General features: G+C 42.8%; 1 protein-coding gene across 1 annotated transcript in view; it reads left to right on the forward strand.

The window, feature by feature from the left end:
• LOC117356054 (MARVEL domain-containing protein 3-like) overlaps positions 1 to 20498 on the forward strand; it is a 63480-nt gene extending 42982 nt beyond the window's left edge. Inside the window, exon 4 of the mRNA XM_033935322.1 lies at positions 19648 to 20498. Within this exon, the coding sequence (XP_033791213.1) occupies positions 19648 to 20333 (686 nt within the window). The 3' untranslated portion in view covers positions 20334 to 20498. The remainder of the gene's footprint in view (positions 1 to 19647) is intronic.
• The last annotated feature ends 559 nt before the right edge of the window (positions 20499 to 21057 follow it).

The raw sequence follows: 21057 nt of genomic DNA on the forward strand, positions 1-21057 counted from the left end.
AAAAGTGACAAACTCTGGAAACTCAGACCATGGCTTGATGCTTTCAGAGAGAAATGCCTAAAAGTGGTCCCTGAAGAACATAACTCTGTTGATGAAATGATGATCCCTTTCAGGGGGAAATTCAGCAGCATCAAACAGTACATGCGTGGCAAGCCAAACCCATGGGGGTTCAAGCTGTGGGCAAGGACTGGAATCTCTGGTATACTTTGTGATTTTGATGTGTACCAAGGCAGTGTGAATGGAATACGGGCAAGATCTGAACTTGGACTATCAGGGGATGTTGTGATGAAACTTGCTTCCACACTTCCACATAGTCACAACTACAAGATCTATGCAGACAACTTTTTCACCAGCATCCCATTGATAGTTAGGCTGCTGGATTGTGGAATTCATTACACAGGAACAGCCAGACAAGTGCGCCTTCCAAACTGTAATCTTGAGGATGAGAAAAGCTTGAAGAAAAAGGGAAGAGGAAGCTTTGATGTCAGAGTGGAGTCAAATCACAACATTTGTGCTGTGAAATGGTTTGACAACAGACAGGTTACACTTGTGTCTTCCTTTGCTGGCCCACAACCAGTGGAGAAGATTCAACGCTGGGACAAAACTGCCAAAAGATTTGTTGAAGTTGAGGCCTTATATCGTGGCTGCCTATAACAAATTCATGGGCGGAGTGGATTTGTTAGACTCATTTGCAGCAAAATACAAGTTTCCACTGAAGTCCTACCGCTGGTACCTTTACATCTTCTGGCACACCATTAACCTAGCTGTGATCAATGCTTGGCTCCTGTACAAAAGGGACTGCAAAGCTTTGGATATCCCAAAGAAACAGATGCTAAACAGGAGAATGTTTCAGGCCCAGTTGGCATCTTCTCTTATCCTGATCGGAACGGCTGGGTCAGTGTCAAAGCGAGGGCGACCATCTGCAAGCCCAGTTTCATCAAGAGGGGGCACCTTGACTTCCCAAAAGAGGCAGTTTACAGATGATGGAGGTTCTTCAGCTGCCATGACAGCCAAAAAGTCAAATGCACACCCTCCAAAGGAAGTTTGCAAGGACATGATTGGACATTTTCCCATCAAAGCCGATAGAGGACGGTGCCGACACTGTGCAAAAGGCTATACCAACACACTTTGCAGGAAGTGCAATGTTCGCCTGTGCTTTTCAGAGCAAAATAACTGTTTTTGGAACTACCATAACTGAATAAATGAACAAATAAAACATGCACATATAGGGCTCGATTCACAAAACCGTGCTATGAAGATAGCACAAGTGCTATTTCATAGCGTGGCCGTTTTTACCCGTATTTGCGCTAACATGAAATTTTTTGTGCAAAAACACGAAATTTCTTGATTACCGCTGATAGAAGTCAATGGGCGCTTCACAGGGAAAATATTTGCGTTTTTATATGATACTCATTTTTTGTATTAAATTGATAATAAAAATTACTTTTTTCTTTATTATACTATTGTTGTTGTGTATATACATAAACTTAGGTGGGTCTTTATAAGCTGTAAAGTACAAATAAACTTTTAATTATTCCTTACATGTGTTCAGAGAGAGAGTGACACTATTGAAATTCTGCTACCTTACAGGCCCAGCGTTGCAATTTTACAACATCCTCCCCAAAAGTTACTAAAATGTCAAAATAAAAAAACAAACACTGATTTAGGGATCACAAGCCTCCTATAACAACATGTGAACGTTCGAAAACATTTTTTTACGTTTTTTTCTATATTTGGGTCTCTGGGGGTTAAGTGTTTTTATAAATACTGTAAGCTTAATAAATATACCAGAAAAAACTACACATCTGAGCGCATATCTGAACATACAAATCTGTATGATCCCATCCTCCTCTGCTTGCCTATAGCTGCATCATGCATGTTAAAAATGTACGATATGTTGATATGTGCACCTTCCTTCCTTCCCATCCATCCTCCTCAGCCTGTCCTTACACATCCACAGCTGCATGTTAATGATGATGTATATGTTATGATGATAAATAAGTGCATATGAGCACATCATTAACATGCAGCTATGGATGAATATAAAAAAGAAACAATATTCTGTACAATTGTCAATTTATAAATCAGCGTCTTCTCCATTTCCCTTCAGCGTCCTCAGCCCACTCTCTCTCCACTTTCCTTCAGCACACGCACATAAAAACAAGCAAGTAATTTATATCATTTTCATTCTATTCATTCATAGAAATTAAAGTCTAAATAATGCCAGTCACATAACAAAACATGATTTTACAAAAATAATTCCTGCACAGTCAAGCCTTCAAGGATTACTAGATTTCTTTCAGCAGTTCCCCTCCCTCCCTCCCCCTTACCTTTGTGGCCAAGTCAAAATGATCTACCAACAATAAAATTTCACAAAGCACGCTGTACGCAGAGAAAATGTTAATTATCATTTATATTCCGCGGGTTTTCAAAGAGGTCAAGGCAGATGACTTTATGCAATGTCACCTCAGTAACAACTATACAAAAATAGACAAATATTCCCCCTCCTTTTTTACTAAAACACGATAGCGGTTTTTAGCACAGGGAGCTGCGCTGAATGCCCCACGCTGCTCTCAACACTCATAGGCTCCCTGCGCTAAAAAAACGCTATTGCGGTTTAGTAAAAGGGGGTCATAGTGCAAAATATAGACAGCATATATAAATTCTCAAAGCAGACACATTTTGATCACTAAATTGAAAATAAAACCATTTTTCCTACCTTTGGTAATTTCATCAGTCTCTGGTTGCACTTTATTCTTCTGACTGTGCATCCAATATTTCTTATATTTCTTCCCTTCTTTCAGCCTCCTATATGCTTCCTCTCCTCCAGACCTCATTCCCTCCCCAAACTTTTTCTTTGTTTCACCCTGCCCCTTCTTTCTTTTTCTCTCTCTCCATACCCTCTTTCTTTCTGTATGTCTGTTTTTCTCTCTCTCACCCTGCCCCCTTCTTTCTCTCTCCACACCCTTTCGTTCTGTATGTCTGTCTTTCTCTCTCTCTCTTTCCGTGCCCCATTTTTCTTTGTTTCACCCTGCCCCCTTTCTTTCTTTCTGGCTTCCTGTCCCCCCTTTCTTTCTTTCTCCCTGCCCTCCCCTATGCCACCACCATTGGGAAAATGCTGCCACTGGCACTGGGGAATAGGCTGCCACTGCCGCCATCGGGAACAGGCCGGCACCGAGTTCGCCCTGCTTCTCTTCCCCGCGGGGCCGACCAACTTTCGCCACCCGTCGTCAATTCTAACGTCGGAGAGGACGTTCTAGGCCAGCCAGGCAGCGATTGGCTGGCCCAGAACGTCCTCTCCGATGTCAGAATTGACGCGAGTGGCGAGAGTTGGCCGGCCCCACAGGGAAAAGCAGGGAGAACTTGGCGCCGGCCTGTTCCCGATGGCGGCGGCGGTGGCACTCAAGTGGCTAAAGAGCCGCAGTTTGCCGGCCTAGGGAGAACACTGGAGGGTGGCCAGCTGTGCACCCCCTTGGGACATAAACCCGGGGCGGGGTGGGGCAGACCGCCCCCCCCCACCCTGGTATGCCACTATCTGTACCTCACTCCCTCCCTATGACCAAAAATTCTCCTTTCTTCTATTCCCCATGTACACAACCATCTCTTTCCCTCCCTTCCTCTCTCCAAAGTCTATGCCTTCTGTGTCCAAAAATGCATTCCCTCCCCCACCTCAGCATCTCTTTCCCTCCCTTCCTCTCTCCAAAGTCCATGCCTTCTGTGTCCAAAAACCCATTCCCTCCCCCACCTCAGCATCTCTTTCCCTCCCTTCCTCTCTCCCAAGTTCATGCCTTGTGTCCAAAACGCACTCCCTCCCCCCTTTTGTGTTCCGCGTTTGCCTCCCAGCCCATCTTTGCAACTTTCTCAGCAAAACGAAGCTCAAGCCGCGAGGCTTGTCTTCTGCTTCCTGCCTGCCCTGCCGCGCACAAATAGCCGACCGGAAGTATTCTCAGACGTCAGCGCTGACGTCGGAGGGCAGGCTTTGCTTAAGCCCTCCCTCCGACGTCAGCGCTGACATCGGGGAACGCTTGCGATCGGCTATATGTTAGCTGCAGGGCAGGCAGGAACAGAAGACAAGCCTCGCGGCTCGAGATGTATTGAACTCCGCGGGTACCCCGTCCAGCTCTCTCCTGTCCACGTGGGGCGGACCGCCCCTCCCCCTAGACTGTGGCCTAGGATCCTGGGGGAGCCCGGGCCCCCTGTCAGCTCCGGGCCCCTGAATGCAGGACTGGTGGTACTGCCCTGATGGCGGCCCTGATGAGCATTAAGTCTAGTATGGGTTCTATAACCAACTGTTGAAATAGTTCTCTCTGTTCAGAATTCAGGATCTTCCTATTTCTAGAAGACCTTGTAAGGAAGGTGTTCACATCAGATTATGGAGCTATATTTCAGAGGACTGCATATAGGCATTCCATTTTTTGTCAAAGAATTGGTGAAGGTATAATACATTGAAAACAAAACTTTCAGACTCCTGAGGCAGGCCCAGTTGGGGCCGAAACACGATCGTGTCGAATCTCCTTCGCTGTTTGTTCTTTTCTTTCCATTCTTTGGGAAGTTGTCATCTCCTGTTTCTTTAAGACATAAAAAGTTATGCCAGTTCTATAGCAAACATGACTATCATTGCCAAATAATTTAGGTACACTAAGGGCTCCTTTTACGAAGCTGCGTTAGGGCATTAATGCGCGGAATAGCGTGCGCTACATTGCCCCGCGCACTAGACGCTAACGCCAGCATTGAGCTGGCGTTAGTTCTAGCCACATAGCGCACGGTGTACCACGTGGTAATATTCTGCGTGCGTTAAAAATGCTAGCGCACCTTAGTGAAAGGAGCCCTAAGTGACAAATAAGTTTGGGTGTATTTGTTATAAGGCTCTTTTTGGATTACTACCCTCTTATTTGGTACCTTATTTGAAATTGTTTAATTCAAAAAAGCATACCAGAAATTCAGTTATGTTTATCTTCCCTACCCCCAAGGGCCTGTCATTATAGAACTTTTTTTGACAGGACATTAGAATATCAGGCGAGGAAAATGAATTCCTGGATTAGTCCGTTGATTGCCCAAGCTTATTCCTACCCTATATTTAGGAAATTATTAAAAACTCATTTATTTGATAAACAAGAATGCTGATTTTTACTATGCCTATGTCTATAATGTTTTTTTTTTAAATTAGGTTACATTTTCCAACTTTCTTTTTAAATAAGCTATATTTAATTGATATTGTATTTTAACTATGTTGTATTAATCTGTTTTTAGATGCAATGTATATGATATTTTTTTTTTTTTTTTTTTTTTTTTTTATTACTTGTAATGTTTTCTCTTCTATCTGTTGTGAACTGCCCTGAACTGCTGGTAGGGCGGTATACAAGAAATAAAAAAATTATTAGCAATGATCAAAATGAACTCAGAAATACCTGTGGATGAAGTCATCTAGTGGTGCAGACATAGACCTTGCTGGCAGAGCTCAGAAAGACAAAAAAAAGGTGACGTTCGTACAAAGAAAAAATACTTAACCTTCAAAAAGGCGTCATTGACATAAGAACATAAGAAGTGCCTCTGCTGGGTCAGACCAGAGGTCCATCGTGCCCAGCAGTCCACTCACGCGGCGGCCCAAGTCCAAGACCTGTGTAGTATTCCTCTATCTATACCCCTCTATCCCCTTTTCCTTCAGAAAATTGTCCAATCCCTTCTTGAACCCTATAAGAACATAAGAAGTGCCTCTGCACCTAGCCTGATATCAGGTCTTTAAAATGTGTGACTTGGAGACATTTTCAGATATCTTGAAATGGATAGTTATTTCTGGAATATGCATAAAAGTACCTAGGAAACGAATCTGTACAATCTCTCCCATAACAACTGATCCCTTAAATTGTTAGCCACTACCGTAATTGTGTCTGTTAGCCACTAATCTCTAACTATGTATGTTCCACTCAATTTGTAGCATCTTTCTAATCATTGTAAACCGCATAGAACTTCACGGTCCTGCGGTATATAAATTGTTATTATTATTATTAAAAGCAGTCTTACTGGATCAGACCAGTGGTCCATCTAGCCTAGGGATCTCAAAGTCCCTCCTCGAGGGCCGCAATTCAGTCAGGTTTTCAGGATTTCCCCAATGACTATGCATTGAAAGCAGTGTATGCACATAGATCTCATGCATATTCATTGAGGAAATCCTGAAAACCCAATTGGATTGTGGCCCTCAAGGAGGGACTTTGAGACCCCTGAACTAGCCCTAAAGTATCCCGTCTTCACGGAGGCCAATCCAAGTCACAAATATCTGGCAAAAACCCAAATAGTAGCAGCATTCCATGCCACCAATCCAGGACAAGCAGTATATTGTTCTTATTGTGTGTTTATTTTAGTTGATTTTAATGCATTTTAAATCAATTGTATTTTACTTACTGATTTTTAGTTAATTGTATTTTACTGACTGACTGTATAATTTTTATTGTATGTGAACCGCCTAGAACTATGTGGTATGGCGGTATACAAAAAATAAAATAATTATTATTTATGGATTTTTCCTCCAGGAACTTCTTCAAACCTTTTTTTAAACCAGCTACATTAACCACATTCACCACTTCCTCTAGCAAAGCATTTCAGAGCTTAACTATTCTCTGAGTAAAAAAATATTTCCTCTTATTGGTTTTAAAAGTATTGTTCTGTACCTTCAAGATACCCCCTAGGCTTTGTAAAACTTGATGCAGTAAAATCGATCCACTTGTACCCGGTTCTACACCACTTAGTATTATGTAAACGTGGATCATACCTCCCCTCAGCCGTCTCTTTTCCAAGCTGAAGAGCCCTAATTTCTTTAGTCTTTTCTCATACAAGAGGAATACCATCCTCTTTATCATGAGCTAAATTTGCATACACTGCCTTCTTTGTATGCAAGATCTGTCTCAAGCATATTATAGGCATATTCATAGTAGTCTAAACGTAATGTTTTGTAATAGTTGATTATGAATTTGTATCAGGCAAATCCGTTTTAATAATGAATTAAAGTAATCAAAGCTACTAATGACTATAAAGGATTATCATTCTTAAGACATTGTTAGGATCATATGCAATTTATAGAAACATTTATTGGATATGCAAGACACATTTGGTTTGAAAGATCCACATTTAAGAGTACCACCAGAATTTTCATGGTTGGGACCCAAGTAATTGGAAAGTCTGCAATGCAAATAACAGGGGTCAGTGTGGTTGAATCTTTTCTATTGAATATAATATCTTTTTGGTTGTGTTAGGATTAAGTACACTTCTCTCTCCGTATTTGCAGTGATAAACAGAATCGCGGATACGAAAAAAACGCAAATAACTTTTTTATATGTTATTAAAAACCCTCGTGAATATGATGAAACCGCGAATAAAATATGAAAAAGTTATTCAGCTATTTTCTCTGTGAAAGCTGGGAAGCAGCGATTTTTCTCTGTGCACGCTGAAGAAAGTGCTGGGAAAAACGCGCCAAAATTTGTATCGATACTCATGGATGATGTAATTTGGAGGGAGCAGCCAGCATGCTAAACACCGCAAATAATCAAAATCGCGAGTTCTGAAACCATGAATGCGGAGGGAGAAGTGTATTGTCCTGTGATGTATAAGCCAGTTTGCAACTTGAACAAGCTTTGCATTTAAGGAGACTATTACGTAAATTGATCAAGACTATTAAATATATCGAGCAAGATACACTTGTTTTGTTATTAAAAACCTTGCTGCAGCCTTTGATTTAGTAGATCATCATCTACTGATTTCTAAACCCTTTTTTTATCATGATCTCGGATATGGCATTAATATAATTTAAATCATACTATAATCATCAGCGATGCACTACATTATGAGAAGGTTATTATTCAGATCCTTAACACATTTACTTATAAGAACATAAGATTAGCCTTACTGGGTCAGACCAATGGCCCATCAAGCCCAGTAGCTCGTTCTCATGGTGGCCAATCCAGGTCACTAGTACCTGGCCAAAATCCAAGGAGTAGCAATATTCCATGCTACCAATCCAGGGCAAGCAGTGGCTGCCCCCATGTCTTTCTCAATAACAGACTATGGACTTTTCCTCCAGGAACTTGTCCAAACCTTTCTTAAAACCAGCTACGCTATCACAACCTCTGGCAATGCGTTCCAGAGTTTAACTATTCTCTGAATGAAAAAAATTTCCTCTTATTGGTTTTAAAAGTATTTCCCTGTAACTTCGAGTGTCCCCTAGTCTTTGTAATTTTTGACGGAGTGAAAAATCGATCCACTTGGCCCCAATTTTATTTAACATTTTTATGGCCCTCTCTTCTTGAACTGATCCAATCATTAGATTTATCTGCTTTTGCATATGCAGATAACTTTCAGTCTTTCAAATATTTATGAAATTTTAGATAAGAGTAACCAGTTCAAATAATGCTGTTTCAGTGCTGTGGATTTTGCAAAAATCAAATTGATTAGGATGTAAGATGTAAGACACACCATCACCCTAGCAAAGAAAGACAAACACTTCCTAAAAAGCGACACTCTCCCCTTATGTATTACCCCTTTCCCTCCTCCCTTCCCTTTTTTCTTTTTATCTCGAAGTAACCCTTTTTAGCTCTCCCTCTCAGATCCAGTATGTATACATCCTTCTATTATCCCCTACTATTTTATTTAAGGTTTATTAGTTATCCACTGATAGACGATATCTCAAGAGACAAATAAACTTGGAAACTTAGGGCCTCTTCTATCAAACTGCGCTAGCAGTTTTTAGTGCAGAGAGCCACGCTGCTCCCGACGCTCATAGAGTTCCTAAGAGCGTCGGGAGCAGCATGGGCCATTTAGCGCGGCTCTCTGCACTAAAAACTGCTAGTGCAGTTTGATAGATGAGGCCCTTAGTACCATCATGTTTTCATCAACTGACTAAGATTTTGTGCTCTTCAAATACAATAATTATTCCTTCTTTGCATGCTGCTAAAAAGTGTTACTAGAAACCATACCTGTGCAGTTTCTTGTGGAACTTATTACTTTTTGAATGCAGACTGGAAATGGATTTGAAGATTTTAAAAAAAAACCTCTTTTATTTATTTATCTATCTGTCTTTATGCTGTATAATAAATTTTTAATTAAATTTTTTTTTCTATTTACACTGGCTTTTATTAAACGCTAATAGGAATTGAATGAGTGTCAGAGTATTTACCTAGCCAGCCTGCAGTAAAAAGCTCTACAATGGTTTAGTAAAAGGAGTCCTTAATGATCACAGTATTATTAATATTTTATGTATTTCATAATGGCTGTTTTAAGATTAGCGGTATTTACAATTTTTTTAAATGAATGAATGTACATTTATGGGCCTGTGAGAGTAAACATAAAATCTAAGCTTTACACAAAATTATCTAGCACAGTCGTCTTCAACATCTGTAAATTACTTTATGAGAAGATGACTCATGGCAAAAGGAAATGGGACAGATTATTCTATTATTATGCCACTAGTTTTTAAACCCGTTACATTAATGGGTGCTAGAATATATGTCTCTGTCTTTCTTTCTTTCTTTCTGTCTCTCTCCCTCCCTCTGTCTTTCATTCTGTCTGTCTCTCTCACTGGCCCCCTTTGTCTGTCTGTCTTTCTGTGTCTCTCCCTGGCCCTGTGTCTTTATTCCTTTCTTTCTGTCTCCCTCCCGCTGTCTGTCTTTCTTTCTATCTGTCTTTCTCCCTGCCCCCTATGCAGCAGCAGCAGCATTTTTCTCCCCTCCCCCCCCCCCCATTTTACTGTGCAGCACTCACAGCAGCATTTCTTCCCCCAAATTCCGACTGGATGGATCCACATGAGAGATCTGACGGTTATTTCACTTCATTTCCAACAGTCAAATTTTGGCTGAATATTTGCCCTGAACCGGTTCTTCAGACAATTGAAATCGGGGTGCAGGGGGGGAGGGACTTGTAGTGCTGTTGACGGCTTTTGGGCCAAGTTGCCGGCACCGGACCTCTTACAACTGAAATCCAGTGGGGCCCTTGTGGGCGCGTCTATTTCGGCTTCTTGTCCTTTCTGTGAATGAAAGACGAAAGCTGCGGCACCTCCCTTCCGCCTGCTGAGCTCTTAGTAGGCCGCCCAGCCTTGGACAAAGTGCGCCTCACTTCACCGGAAAACTCCGGAGTGGTGGCTTCGGTCTCGCCCTCCTCCCACTTTTTTTTCCGTCTTCTTCATTGCCTCCTTGGACTTCAACTGGACAACAGTAGAGACTATAATGGGATCAGGGCCAGCATGGAAAAAAAAAAAAAAACAACCAAAAACAACATTTCCTACCTTTATCACCAACTGCCTCACGCATGCGCACTCCTGCCAGCCACAGACCTACAGATCAGGGATCACGGAACATGCAGGTAAGAGTGCGCATATGCGCTTAGGGTTTTATTATAGTAGATTATTCTCTCAGGTGTACCAGGGGAAGGAACACGGGGGCATTTGAATGAAATTGCAGTAAGATCAGGAGGGAGCTTTAAATGTAAAATTTTTATTTTCATTTGGTGAGTTTTTTGACCTGGCAGCTTCCTCTTGCGCCTTTGGTCTCTAGTTCAACTAAAATTTGGGCTAGTGCAACACTATGACCTTTCATTTGTAATTTACACAGGGCTTTTTTACCCTCTTGTATATACCCTATGGGGCTCATAATCGAAACGGAAATACGTCTAAAAACTGGCCTAAATCGGCACTTAGAACAGTGTTCTTCAACCTTTTACACCTAAGTACCGGTGGAAATAAAATAATTATTTCGTGGACCGGCAAACTACTAAGACTGAAATTTTTTTTAAAAAGCCATCGCCGCCCTGTCTCCACGAGCTCGGTCCCACAAACCATCTGATCCCATCCACACAAGCCTCAAATAGTTATGATTTTATATTCAACATATTTTCTTAAAGTATAAAAAGAAACTGTATTCTATACAATTGTCATTTTATAAATACAAATAATACAGGGCAAAGATCAACAAAACCCCTGTCTCCCCTCCCCTTCACATATATCCCCTCTACTGTCAAGAAAACTGAATAAGCCAAATTATTACAGAATGCTACACAAATATCATGTAACAGAATACCACAGTCACACATGACAGGAATGGTGTTAGGGGAGTGGAACTAGAGCAACTGCCCCTGGTCAGAGAGAGCCCTAAGCCAGCTGAAAGTTAAAGAAGCACTGCCTGGGCTTTGCACTCCCCAGTTATGTCTAGCAAGATACATATTTCAAATCTGATATATTTGAATCACAAGATAGAAATAAAATTATTTTTTTTCTACCTTTTGTCGTCTCTGGTTTCTGCTTTCATTGCCTTTTCACTCTCTTCCATCCAGCGTCTGCCCTAAGAACATAAGAATTGCCACTGCTGGGTCAGACCATCATGCCCAGCAGTCCGCTCACGGGCGGCCCTCTGGTCTAAGACCAGCACCCTAACTGAGACTAGCCCTACCAGTGCACGTTCTTGTTCAGCAGGAACTTGTCTAACTTTGTCTTGAATCCTTGGAGGGTGTTTTCCCTTATAACAGCCTCTGGAAGAGCGTTCCAGCTTTCTACCACTCTCTGGGTGAAGAAGAACTTCCTTACGTTTGTACAGAATCTATCCCCTTTCAACTTTAGAGAGTGCCCTCTTGTTCTCCCTACCTTGGAGACAGTGAATAGTGTCTTTCTCTACTAAGTCTATTCCCTTCAGTATCTTGAATGTTTCGTTCATGTCCCCTCTTCATCTCCTCTGTTCGAGGGAGAAGAGGCCCAGTTTCTCTAATCTTTCGCAGCTCCTCCAACCCCTTAACCATCTTAGTTGCTCTTCTCTGGACCCTTTCGAGTAGTTCCGTGTCCTTCTTCATGTATGGTGACCAGTGCTGGACGCAGTACTTCAGATGAGGGCGTACCATGGCCCAGTACAGCGGCATGATAATCTTCTCTGTCTCTTCAGTCCAGCATCTGCCCCTTCCATTCACTGTCTGTCTTTCCCTGCCATCTCTCCTCCTGCCCGCCCCCAATTTGGTCTGGCATCCATCATTTTCCTTCTGTTCCCCTCATGGTCTGGCATCTCTGTCCTTCCCTCCCCCTTGTGGTTTTTAGCATCTCTCTCTTCTCATTTCCTCCACTCAGATCTGATATCGTTCTCTGTTCTCTCTTCCCTTTTCTTCTCTGGTCTTCCTTCTCTATTTTCTGCCTCCATCTAAATTAAATTCTTTCTTACTATTTAGTCCCGTTTCCCTCTTTTCACTGTATCTACCCACAGCTTGTCACCCCTTTCCCTCACCCCTCCATTATCTTACTATTTTCTTCCCCCTTTATTTATCTCCTCCTTCCATCCAGTATGTGTTCTTTCCCCACTTCCATTCAGCATCTGCTCTCCCCTCTTAACTGACATCCATTTGCCTTCTGCTCTCTCTCCCTTCTTCTCACTTCCATCATCTGTCCCTTCTTTCTCTCATCTCCTCCATTCCATCATCTGCCCCTTTTCTCTCACCCCCCCCCCCAACTTCCATCATCTGCCCCCTTTCCCCTCACCTTTGCGGGTCACTTTCTTTCCCCTGAGAGTGGCTCATGTCAGAGGGAAAGCTTTGGCAGAGTAGAACCGCTTGCAAGGAACAGTGGAACTTACTTGATGTCCATGCTGGGGCTCGTTGCCGTTTGAAGAAAAAAAAAAAAAAAAGATGGAAAAAAGGGACCTGCAAAGGTGAGAGGAAGGGAAACCTCCAGGACAGCTGCTCTTTGCCCTCCTTCAGCGGCCCAAGAGTCTTTAGGCAAGTGGCAGCTCTGTGTGCTTTTAACTTCGGCACAGAACTGCCTCTAAGCAGTAGTTCAGCATGGTTTCATGAGGCAGCCTCGGGGCCTTTGCTGGGCCGGCCTAGCAAAGGCCCCAAGGCTGCCTCATGAAACCGCGCTAAACTACTGCTTAGGGGCAGCTCTGTGCCGAAGTTAAAAGCACACAGAGCCGCTGCTGCTGGTCTGGAGGTGCGGAGACAAGGCAGGAAGCATACGCGGCAGGAGTCCCGGCACAGCGATGGCAACAGAAAGTTGCAAGTGAGCTGATGCCGGCACATTTCGTTGCAGCAGGGACCCGAATCCTTCGTGGACCGGCAAGATTTTTTTGCGGACCGGCACCGGTCCGCGGACCAGCAATTGAAGAACTGTGACTTAGACGATCAGTGAGACAAGTCGTCAAGTGCCGATAATCGAACCGGGTTTTAGACGTATCTAAAAATGACTTAGGCCTTCACAGTGCTGCAATACTCCCAGAGCTAAAAGGGGCATTTTTGGAGGAGTGGTGAGGGCAGGATTTAGGCGGGACATGAGCCGTCCTAGACTTAGTCATACTGCATGTATAACCGAAAGTTTAACAACACTGCCTAGACGGAACTTGGACGTTGTGACTTAGGCCATCTAAAACCAGGTCTAAGTCACAAGAAGGTATCCAAAGTGACCAGATAAGCACTGCAGACACAAAGTACAGACCCCTACACACTCCCCCAGTGATCACTGCCCCACCCCCACCATAATATTCATAATAAAAACGTCACATATCTGCCTCCAGAACATTAGCACCTGGCAGCCTGGCATAGGAAAGCCTAGTAGAGCTGCACAGAGGTGGCTTAAGTGGTCTGGGGGGTGGGCTAGTGAACCATGGAGAGGAAGATCCAGGCCCATAAGCCACCCTAACCACTGCATGCATGGTGAAACATGTGCACCCCCAAAACCCTTATGTACTGCCAAAAAAGTGGTACCTGCAGCCATAAGGGCTATTGGGAGGGTAGACAGGTGGGTCTAGTAGGTTCTGAGGGGTGTTTTGGGGGGCTCACCATGACCTATAAGGTTGTTGTGGTGAAATGTGTATGTGGTACCCTTTTTGTGAAGTTCACAGCCCTGTAAGGTACCTCACTACTCTGATGCAATGTATGGGTGTCCAGTCTATCACTTTGCTGACCCCACCCACGTCCAAAAGGTCTTTTTCTAGGCGTTTTTGACTTGGATGAATTTTTGGATGAAAATGGGGTATAAAGATAGATGACTTAGCAGTCTATATGATCTGATGGCTGGACGTACAAGTAGACGATTCTCAAAAAAAAAATTATTTGGGACGTATTTTTTGAAAATGGACTTTTTCCATATCTGACTTTGGGCGACTAACGACTTAGGCCCAAAATGGACTTAGATGTATCTTTTGATTATGCCCCTCCACGCATCTTACTTTAATATAGAAGTTCTCAGTTCAGTTCTCAGGGCATATCCCAGCCATTCTGATTTCTCAGGATATCCACAATGAATATGCTTTAGATCTGTTTTCAGTCAGTGGAGGCGATGCATGCAGTCTTATGTATTTTCACTATAGATGTCTTACAAACCTGACAGGCTGGGTGTGTCCCAAGAACTGGAATGATAATTATTCACTATTTTAGTCCAGTCATTGCTATAACAATCCTCTGTAGCTGTTGAATCATGGATCAGCCACTAGGTGTCACCTTTGTTTTTATTACAGTATAGTCTCGTTATAACGGACTTCAAGGGACCTGGAAAAACAGTCCGTTATATCCAGAGTTGCATTTTTTAAAAACTTTATTTAGGTCAACTTGAAACAACGTTCAATCAATGAACAACACTCACTGCACAACCATATCAGCAACATCAAGAACAAAACTCAACAAAACTGGTATAGCACGAAATGATTGCAAAACCAGAACACTAAAAGATGTTCTAAAGTATTATGTCATACTGTACTGGAAAGAAAAATACTCTGTCATTTTCTTCTGGGCTGCATTTTGGTACTATATCACCGGCATGCCACGCGCCTTGTAGGCGGAGCCTGCATGTCTGTTATAGCCAAAGAAAACTACAGTTAAAAGCAGCTCTGGGGACCAAATTGGTTGTCCATTATATGCGATGATTTTCTTTATGTTTATAATGGCGCATGGTCGGGACCAGCGGACCTCGTCTGCTATAGGCGAGGTTCCGTTATAAGCGAGTCCGTTATTATGAGATTACTGTACTATCTTTTTGAAGGAGTTCCCTCAAGGCAGTGTACAGCCAGAATAAGTCAAACATAAGCAATAGACAATTACAGCAGTAAAAAAAAAAAAATTCAGATTATAATAAAGTATGGTATAGTACATATTATTGTGGGGCAGGATCCTGGCTAGGCCTAGTTGCTTTGCTGAATCCCAGTCCCAAAGTTTAAATAAAGGTAGTGGAACACAGTTCTTTCTCAGTGCCTCCCAAGAATTGCACACTGAGATTTTCTGGTTGATCAAAACAAAGCACTTTAATGAAAAACAAAACTCCAAACACAATTTCAGAATTGGCACGAGCAAAAAAAAGGACAGGCTTCCAGGAATTCAATTCATTCCTCAAAAGAAGCAAATAAGTTTCACTATAGTACAAGCCGTGCTTTTAGAGTCAGTCCAGTCCATCAACACAAAAGTCCTTAACTTTTCCTTCTGGCCTTACTCATGGCCTAACAGAACAGTACATGCACCCAACACTAGGTTCTCTGTAAATGTTCTCTTTGGCTCTGGCTGTGGCCCTGTTGGGTAGAGCCGAATCCACAACAGGCTGGGAGGAGATGAGCCCATACACCACAGGTGTTGCCACCCTCCCAAGAGACAGGCTCCGGTTTTCCTTCTTCAACCCCCAGCACAAGTCAGAGCAGTGCACAATCTGCTCCAAAAACATACTCAAAACTCCCATGAAGGAAAAAAAAACTGCTTGGCTTAACAGCCTACTCACAATCCATTAAGTGTTCTTCCCAGTTAAGCAAGACATAGTCCTCCTGGCACTCCATGGCATAGTCCTCAGGCTGGGCTTCTGCAACTGGTTTGGTCTGGCTGGCTTCCAGTTCCTCCATTTCCCAGTTCTCAGGAAAACTTCCTTGTGCTGTCCATGGTTCAGCTGGAAGGATTGGTTTCCTTCCCAGCTTCTGCTCAGCTCCTTGTCCCAGCTGTCTCTCCTCCCTATGTGACAAGGAAAGCTCAGTAAATGGGAGCCTCGGCAATAAGCCACGCCCCCCTCCTAGCAAGGTTAGACAAATTCTTAAAGGGCCCTGCCTTCTCAATATCAGCCTAAGCTCTGGACACTCTTAAAGTGGCAGATTCCTTCTTAAAGTTGTGAACAGGATTTTCACACTGATCAGGATGTTTCCTAAACCTGGTCACAGAGTTTTTACTTGGGCTTACAGGGACTTTCTCCTTGATTCTAGTAGGTCTAGCCAGATTCCTGTCACAATATGTTACATTACCATGTTTGAAACTAAAAAACACTATACAATTTTAGTGCACACAGTGATCAATCATTACGACTATTTCCCACTATATTAAAGGACCAGGAATTGGCTTATAGTGCTCAGGGATCTTCAGACCACTACCGAAAAATGGTACCAATCCTCATTAATCCCGGCAAGTTGTTAATAAGCCACTCTTTTTTATTCTTTTTTGTTTTGTAAATTTTATACTTATTTTGTTTAAATTAAATTAAATTTAATTTAATTTATAGCCTTATCTCTTGTAACTCTATCAATAAATGGTACTTAGCTTTATTGAATGTTCATTCCCTTACCGCCGACGCGTTTCACAAGCTTTTCTCAAGGCGGGGGAGTGCTGCAAACATAGAAAAACTACAATTAAAACACAACCAATGCGTGTACATTTGCCTCTTTTTACAGATAAACTCACAACTCCTTACCATAACAGTTTTGAACTAACTCTTCACTGATGCCGCTACAGAGCCAAGATGGCCGTGGCGTCTTTCTGCTCCATTTAAATAGGGGAACCTCCATGATGTCTCTGCCCACATAGAAACATAGGAACACGCCCCCAAGCCGACAAAATCAGCCCGATAAAACAGCAGGAAAAAACCTGTAAGAAAAAGCACTTTTATTCAGTTAATGTCATCCAATCAGAAGTTAGGTTCAAGCCATCAGGTTGCATAGAATTCAGCTCGAACATCCAGTGTAATTCCTTGATGTTCAAGAACCTCTCAATATTTCAATTTACAGAATAAAAAAGAGTGGCTTATTAACAACTTGCCGGGATTAATGAGGATTGGAACCACTTGAAATTATACTACTCGGTGGTGGTCTGAAGATCCCTGAGCATTATAAGCCAATTCCTGGACCTTTAATATAGTGGGAAATAGTTGTACTGATACATTACAATGTCAACACAATGTGCGATAATACTTTTTAATAGATAGCATAAGATATGAACAAAGAAGGTGTATTTAGATAGAAGAGATAGATTAACAGAGGTTAGAAAATAGGGGAGAGAGTGTGGTACAGTGGTTAAAACTACAGCCTCAGCACCCTGAGGATGTGGGTTCAAACCCGCACTGCTCGATGTGACCTTGGGCAAGTCACTTAATGCCCCTACTGCCCTAGATACATTAGAAAGATTGGGAGCCTGCTGGGACAGAGAGGGGGAAAATGCTTGAGTACCTGAATAAATTCATCTAAACTGTTCTGTGCTCCCTTGGGAGAACAGTGTTAAAAATTGAATAAATACATAAATAATGGATTTATCTTAACAAAATTGCACATGAGGTCAGACGGATGCTTGGAAATTATCTCATCTGGGGTAACATAGAAACATAGAAATAGATGGCAGATAAGGGCCAAGGCCCATCCAGTCTGCCCACCCTAATGTCCCTCCCCTACCATTGCCCTGTGAATAGATCCCATGTGACGATCCCATCTGGCCTTATAATCAGGCACGCTGCTGGCCTCGATCACATGTAGTGGAAGACTATTCCAGCGATCAACCACCCTTTCTGTGAAAAAGAAGTAGGAGTGGATAAACATGTCTTGCTATAGTATGTGCAGCCAAGTGTCACTTTTTGAGTGTGTGACTTGCAAATTAGTTACTTCTTCCATGAAAGGGTGAAGAGCCAAGTTCCACCTGCTTCCTGAAGTAGTGATAGTCTTGTATTAAGTGAAGCTTTTCAGGGAGTGCATGCCAGAGTGTGGGGGGCTACTCCAGAGAAGGCTCACTGGCAGGTATCACATTGTGTGAAGTCCTTCAGAGAGATATCAATGGTTGGTGACATTCATGAACATTTAGACAAAGGATTTGTTGCACTTATGATGTCACTGGACTTCTCTTCAGCTTTCAAGCACGAGCTCATGTTTTCTTATCTTACAGAGGTTAACCTTACAGGTACCGTGTTTGAATAGCTTTGGTTTTTTCTTTCAGATCATTCCTATGTTGGGATCTTGCCAGGTACTTGGGACCTGGGTTGGCCACTGTTGGAAACAGGATACTGAGCTTGATGGACCTTTGGTCTGTCCCAATATGCCAATTCTTATGATGTTATGTTTCCCATAACTCCAGAGATTGTGTATTGCAAACATTATCATGTGGTGTACCTCAGGGATCTGTTTTATCTCCTATGTTTTACTTCTGAGTCCATTGGCCCTACTGATCCAAGAACTTGGTATCTCAACTCACGTTTTTCATAATATTTTTATTCAGGTCTCTCTTGGGGGTTTTTTTCTGGGGGTGAGAGGTAATATGCTGGGGCCACTGAACTCTTTGTGCTTCTCTGGGGATGTTATACATATGTTGAGATTTTGTTAACTGGTTCTGTTTCATGTTTTAAGAAAATTTTCATGGATACCATCAGCTCAGCCCAATGTCACTGGGTTTGTGATCTTATTAATTGGCTTTGTGTCCAGTGTTAAGAACATTTTCATGGATATTGAAGGCAATTGTACCATTAGTTTGGCTCATAGTAACAAATTCTTTGCATTGTCTACTGTCATTCCTGTTTGATATTTTGAGGCTGAAGCAGCAAGTTATTGAGGACCCACAAACAAGAGGCAAAAGCAGAGAACAGATGTCTTCCAGGATGCATACAACAAAATAAAATAAGCTTTGCCTTGTCACCCATCCCTTTGGGTCATAGTCAAAGTCTGTATTGCTCAAAGTATTTTTTAATGGAATTTGCAGTTTTACAGTCTGTATAGATCTGAAGAATAGATTTTGGAAAGATAGTAGCAATACAGAACTTAAGTTTCTTCATATCAATACAGACATCAAATGGAGATGTAGTAAATGCTCGTTCAATGTTGTAGGACATCATTCGACACAAACTCTGAGCACATTAACCTTGGTTAAGAGTACATACTGCTCTAATGTTTGGCGCACAAGTGGCCAACCTTGGTCTTCAAGAACCTCAATCTAGTCAGGTTTTCAGGATTTCTCCAATGAATATGTATTAGATTTGCATGCACTACCTCCATTATATGCAAATTGATCTTATGCACATTCATTTTGGAAAACCTGACTTTGTGAGGGTCAAGGTTGGTCATCCCTGGTTTTTCTCATCTACTGAATCCCCCGCTATGAATGTCACTGCACGCCACTGCTACCCTGGCAGACTCCCACTCCAAGACAGACCACTTCACTTCCAGCTTGGATGCTTAAGATACTAAATGATGCCAAGCAAGAGAATGGTTTAGCGACGCTTTACATCAGGGATCTAGACTGATACAACATGCTCACTTTACAGATTACTAGTGGTGCCGATAGCACTGTCTTTGAAACCATGAACTTTTGACATTAAAGGAAGTGTAAGATGGTACAGTACTTGGTTATAAGAAATTTAGAAATGAGTAGCTAACAGAAGTAAAAAGGCAAACAGAAAGCATGTTTTCACCTGTTTCCTTCATCTTTCAGGTATTCTACAGTTTGTGGAGGTTGTAGTTGGTCTTCTGGTGCTGATCTGTGTGGTGGCCTCTTACGCAGTGATTACAGGATATACCTCTTCAGCAGGTTTGGGGATGGGTGCCTTCGACATTAATTCAGCTTACAGCCCATTTGAAGGTGTTGAGCTTCAGCAGGTGCGGGACCTGGACATGCAGTACAGCCAACTGAGAGCCCCTGGTGTGTACGGAGGCGTTGCTTTTACCCTGGTCGTGGGTGCAGGGACACTTTTTTTCCTTCTTACTGGTGCCAAACCCCTCCACCGCATCTCTACCCCTGTCCTTATAGCAGAGTTGGTTTTTGATGTCTTGGCTTGTGCAGGCTACATCATAGCCGTGGGCCTCTACCTGCATTTCATTAAGCAGGTGAACGCCACGGACGTATGCAAGAGGAGGGAGCGCCTTTACGCCGGCCGTGGCTACAACTGGATGAGCTGTGAGGTGCAGGGTGGAGATGCAGCAGTGGCACTATTTGGTCTCATTGCAGCTTGCCTGTACCTGTCAAGTGCCGTGATCTGTGGCATGATTATCAAAGCACGATGGCAAGGCCACGTGAATCGGACCCCTAGGGATCGGCTCTCCCGTTATCACCAAGAGAGAGCTCAAAGAGTTCACCACACCGCAGAAAGAGAGCAGTTTCTTCCAAGTATTTTGGTGTAAACTGTCAATAACTTTGAATAACTGGGCACCCATAGCAAAAGCTAGGGTCGGTGCCTTGGATTTGCTTTTAGAAAGGATTTGTAAAACAATGAATGCAGAAAGTCAGTGTTTGAATTTCACAATATGGCAGAGATTTATCTTCTAGAATCAATGATGGATTATATATTATCCCAGGACAAGCAGGCAGCATATTCTTGACTGATGGGTGACGGCACCGACGGAGCCCCGGTACGGACAATTTTAGAGTGATTGCACTCTAAGAACTTTTAGAAAGTTCTAGCTCGGCCGCACCGCGCACGCGCGAGTGCCTTCCCGCCCGACAGAGGCGCGCGGTCCCTCAGTTTCTTAGTTTCTTAGTTTCCGCGGAGCTAAGAAGACGCGTTTTCAACGGCTGTTGAAATTTTCTTAACTTGCCTTTCCGCTCGCGTAAACTTTTTGGCTTACATTGCCTTTTTTCTTTCTTTCCATTTTGTTTAAAAAAAAAAAAAAAAAAAAAAAAAACTTTCATTTTTTTCTTCAGTTTTCGGTTTTCCCCGGCGGGGCCTTCTGCCACCATCGAAGCCTCGGCCTTCGATTTGGCGGAAGCCGTTTTTACTTTCATGCCCCCTCAACCGGGTTTTAAAAAGTGCCAGCGGTGTGCTAGGCCTATATCTCTCACGGACCCACACAACTGGTGTTTACAGTGTTTGGGTCCTGAGCATCAGGCCTCTTCTTGCACCCGCTG

This window comes from Geotrypetes seraphini, chromosome 2 (genome assembly GCF_902459505.1).
Source record: "Geotrypetes seraphini chromosome 2, aGeoSer1.1, whole genome shotgun sequence".
Lineage (NCBI taxonomy): Eukaryota > Metazoa > Chordata > Amphibia > Gymnophiona > Dermophiidae > Geotrypetes > Geotrypetes seraphini.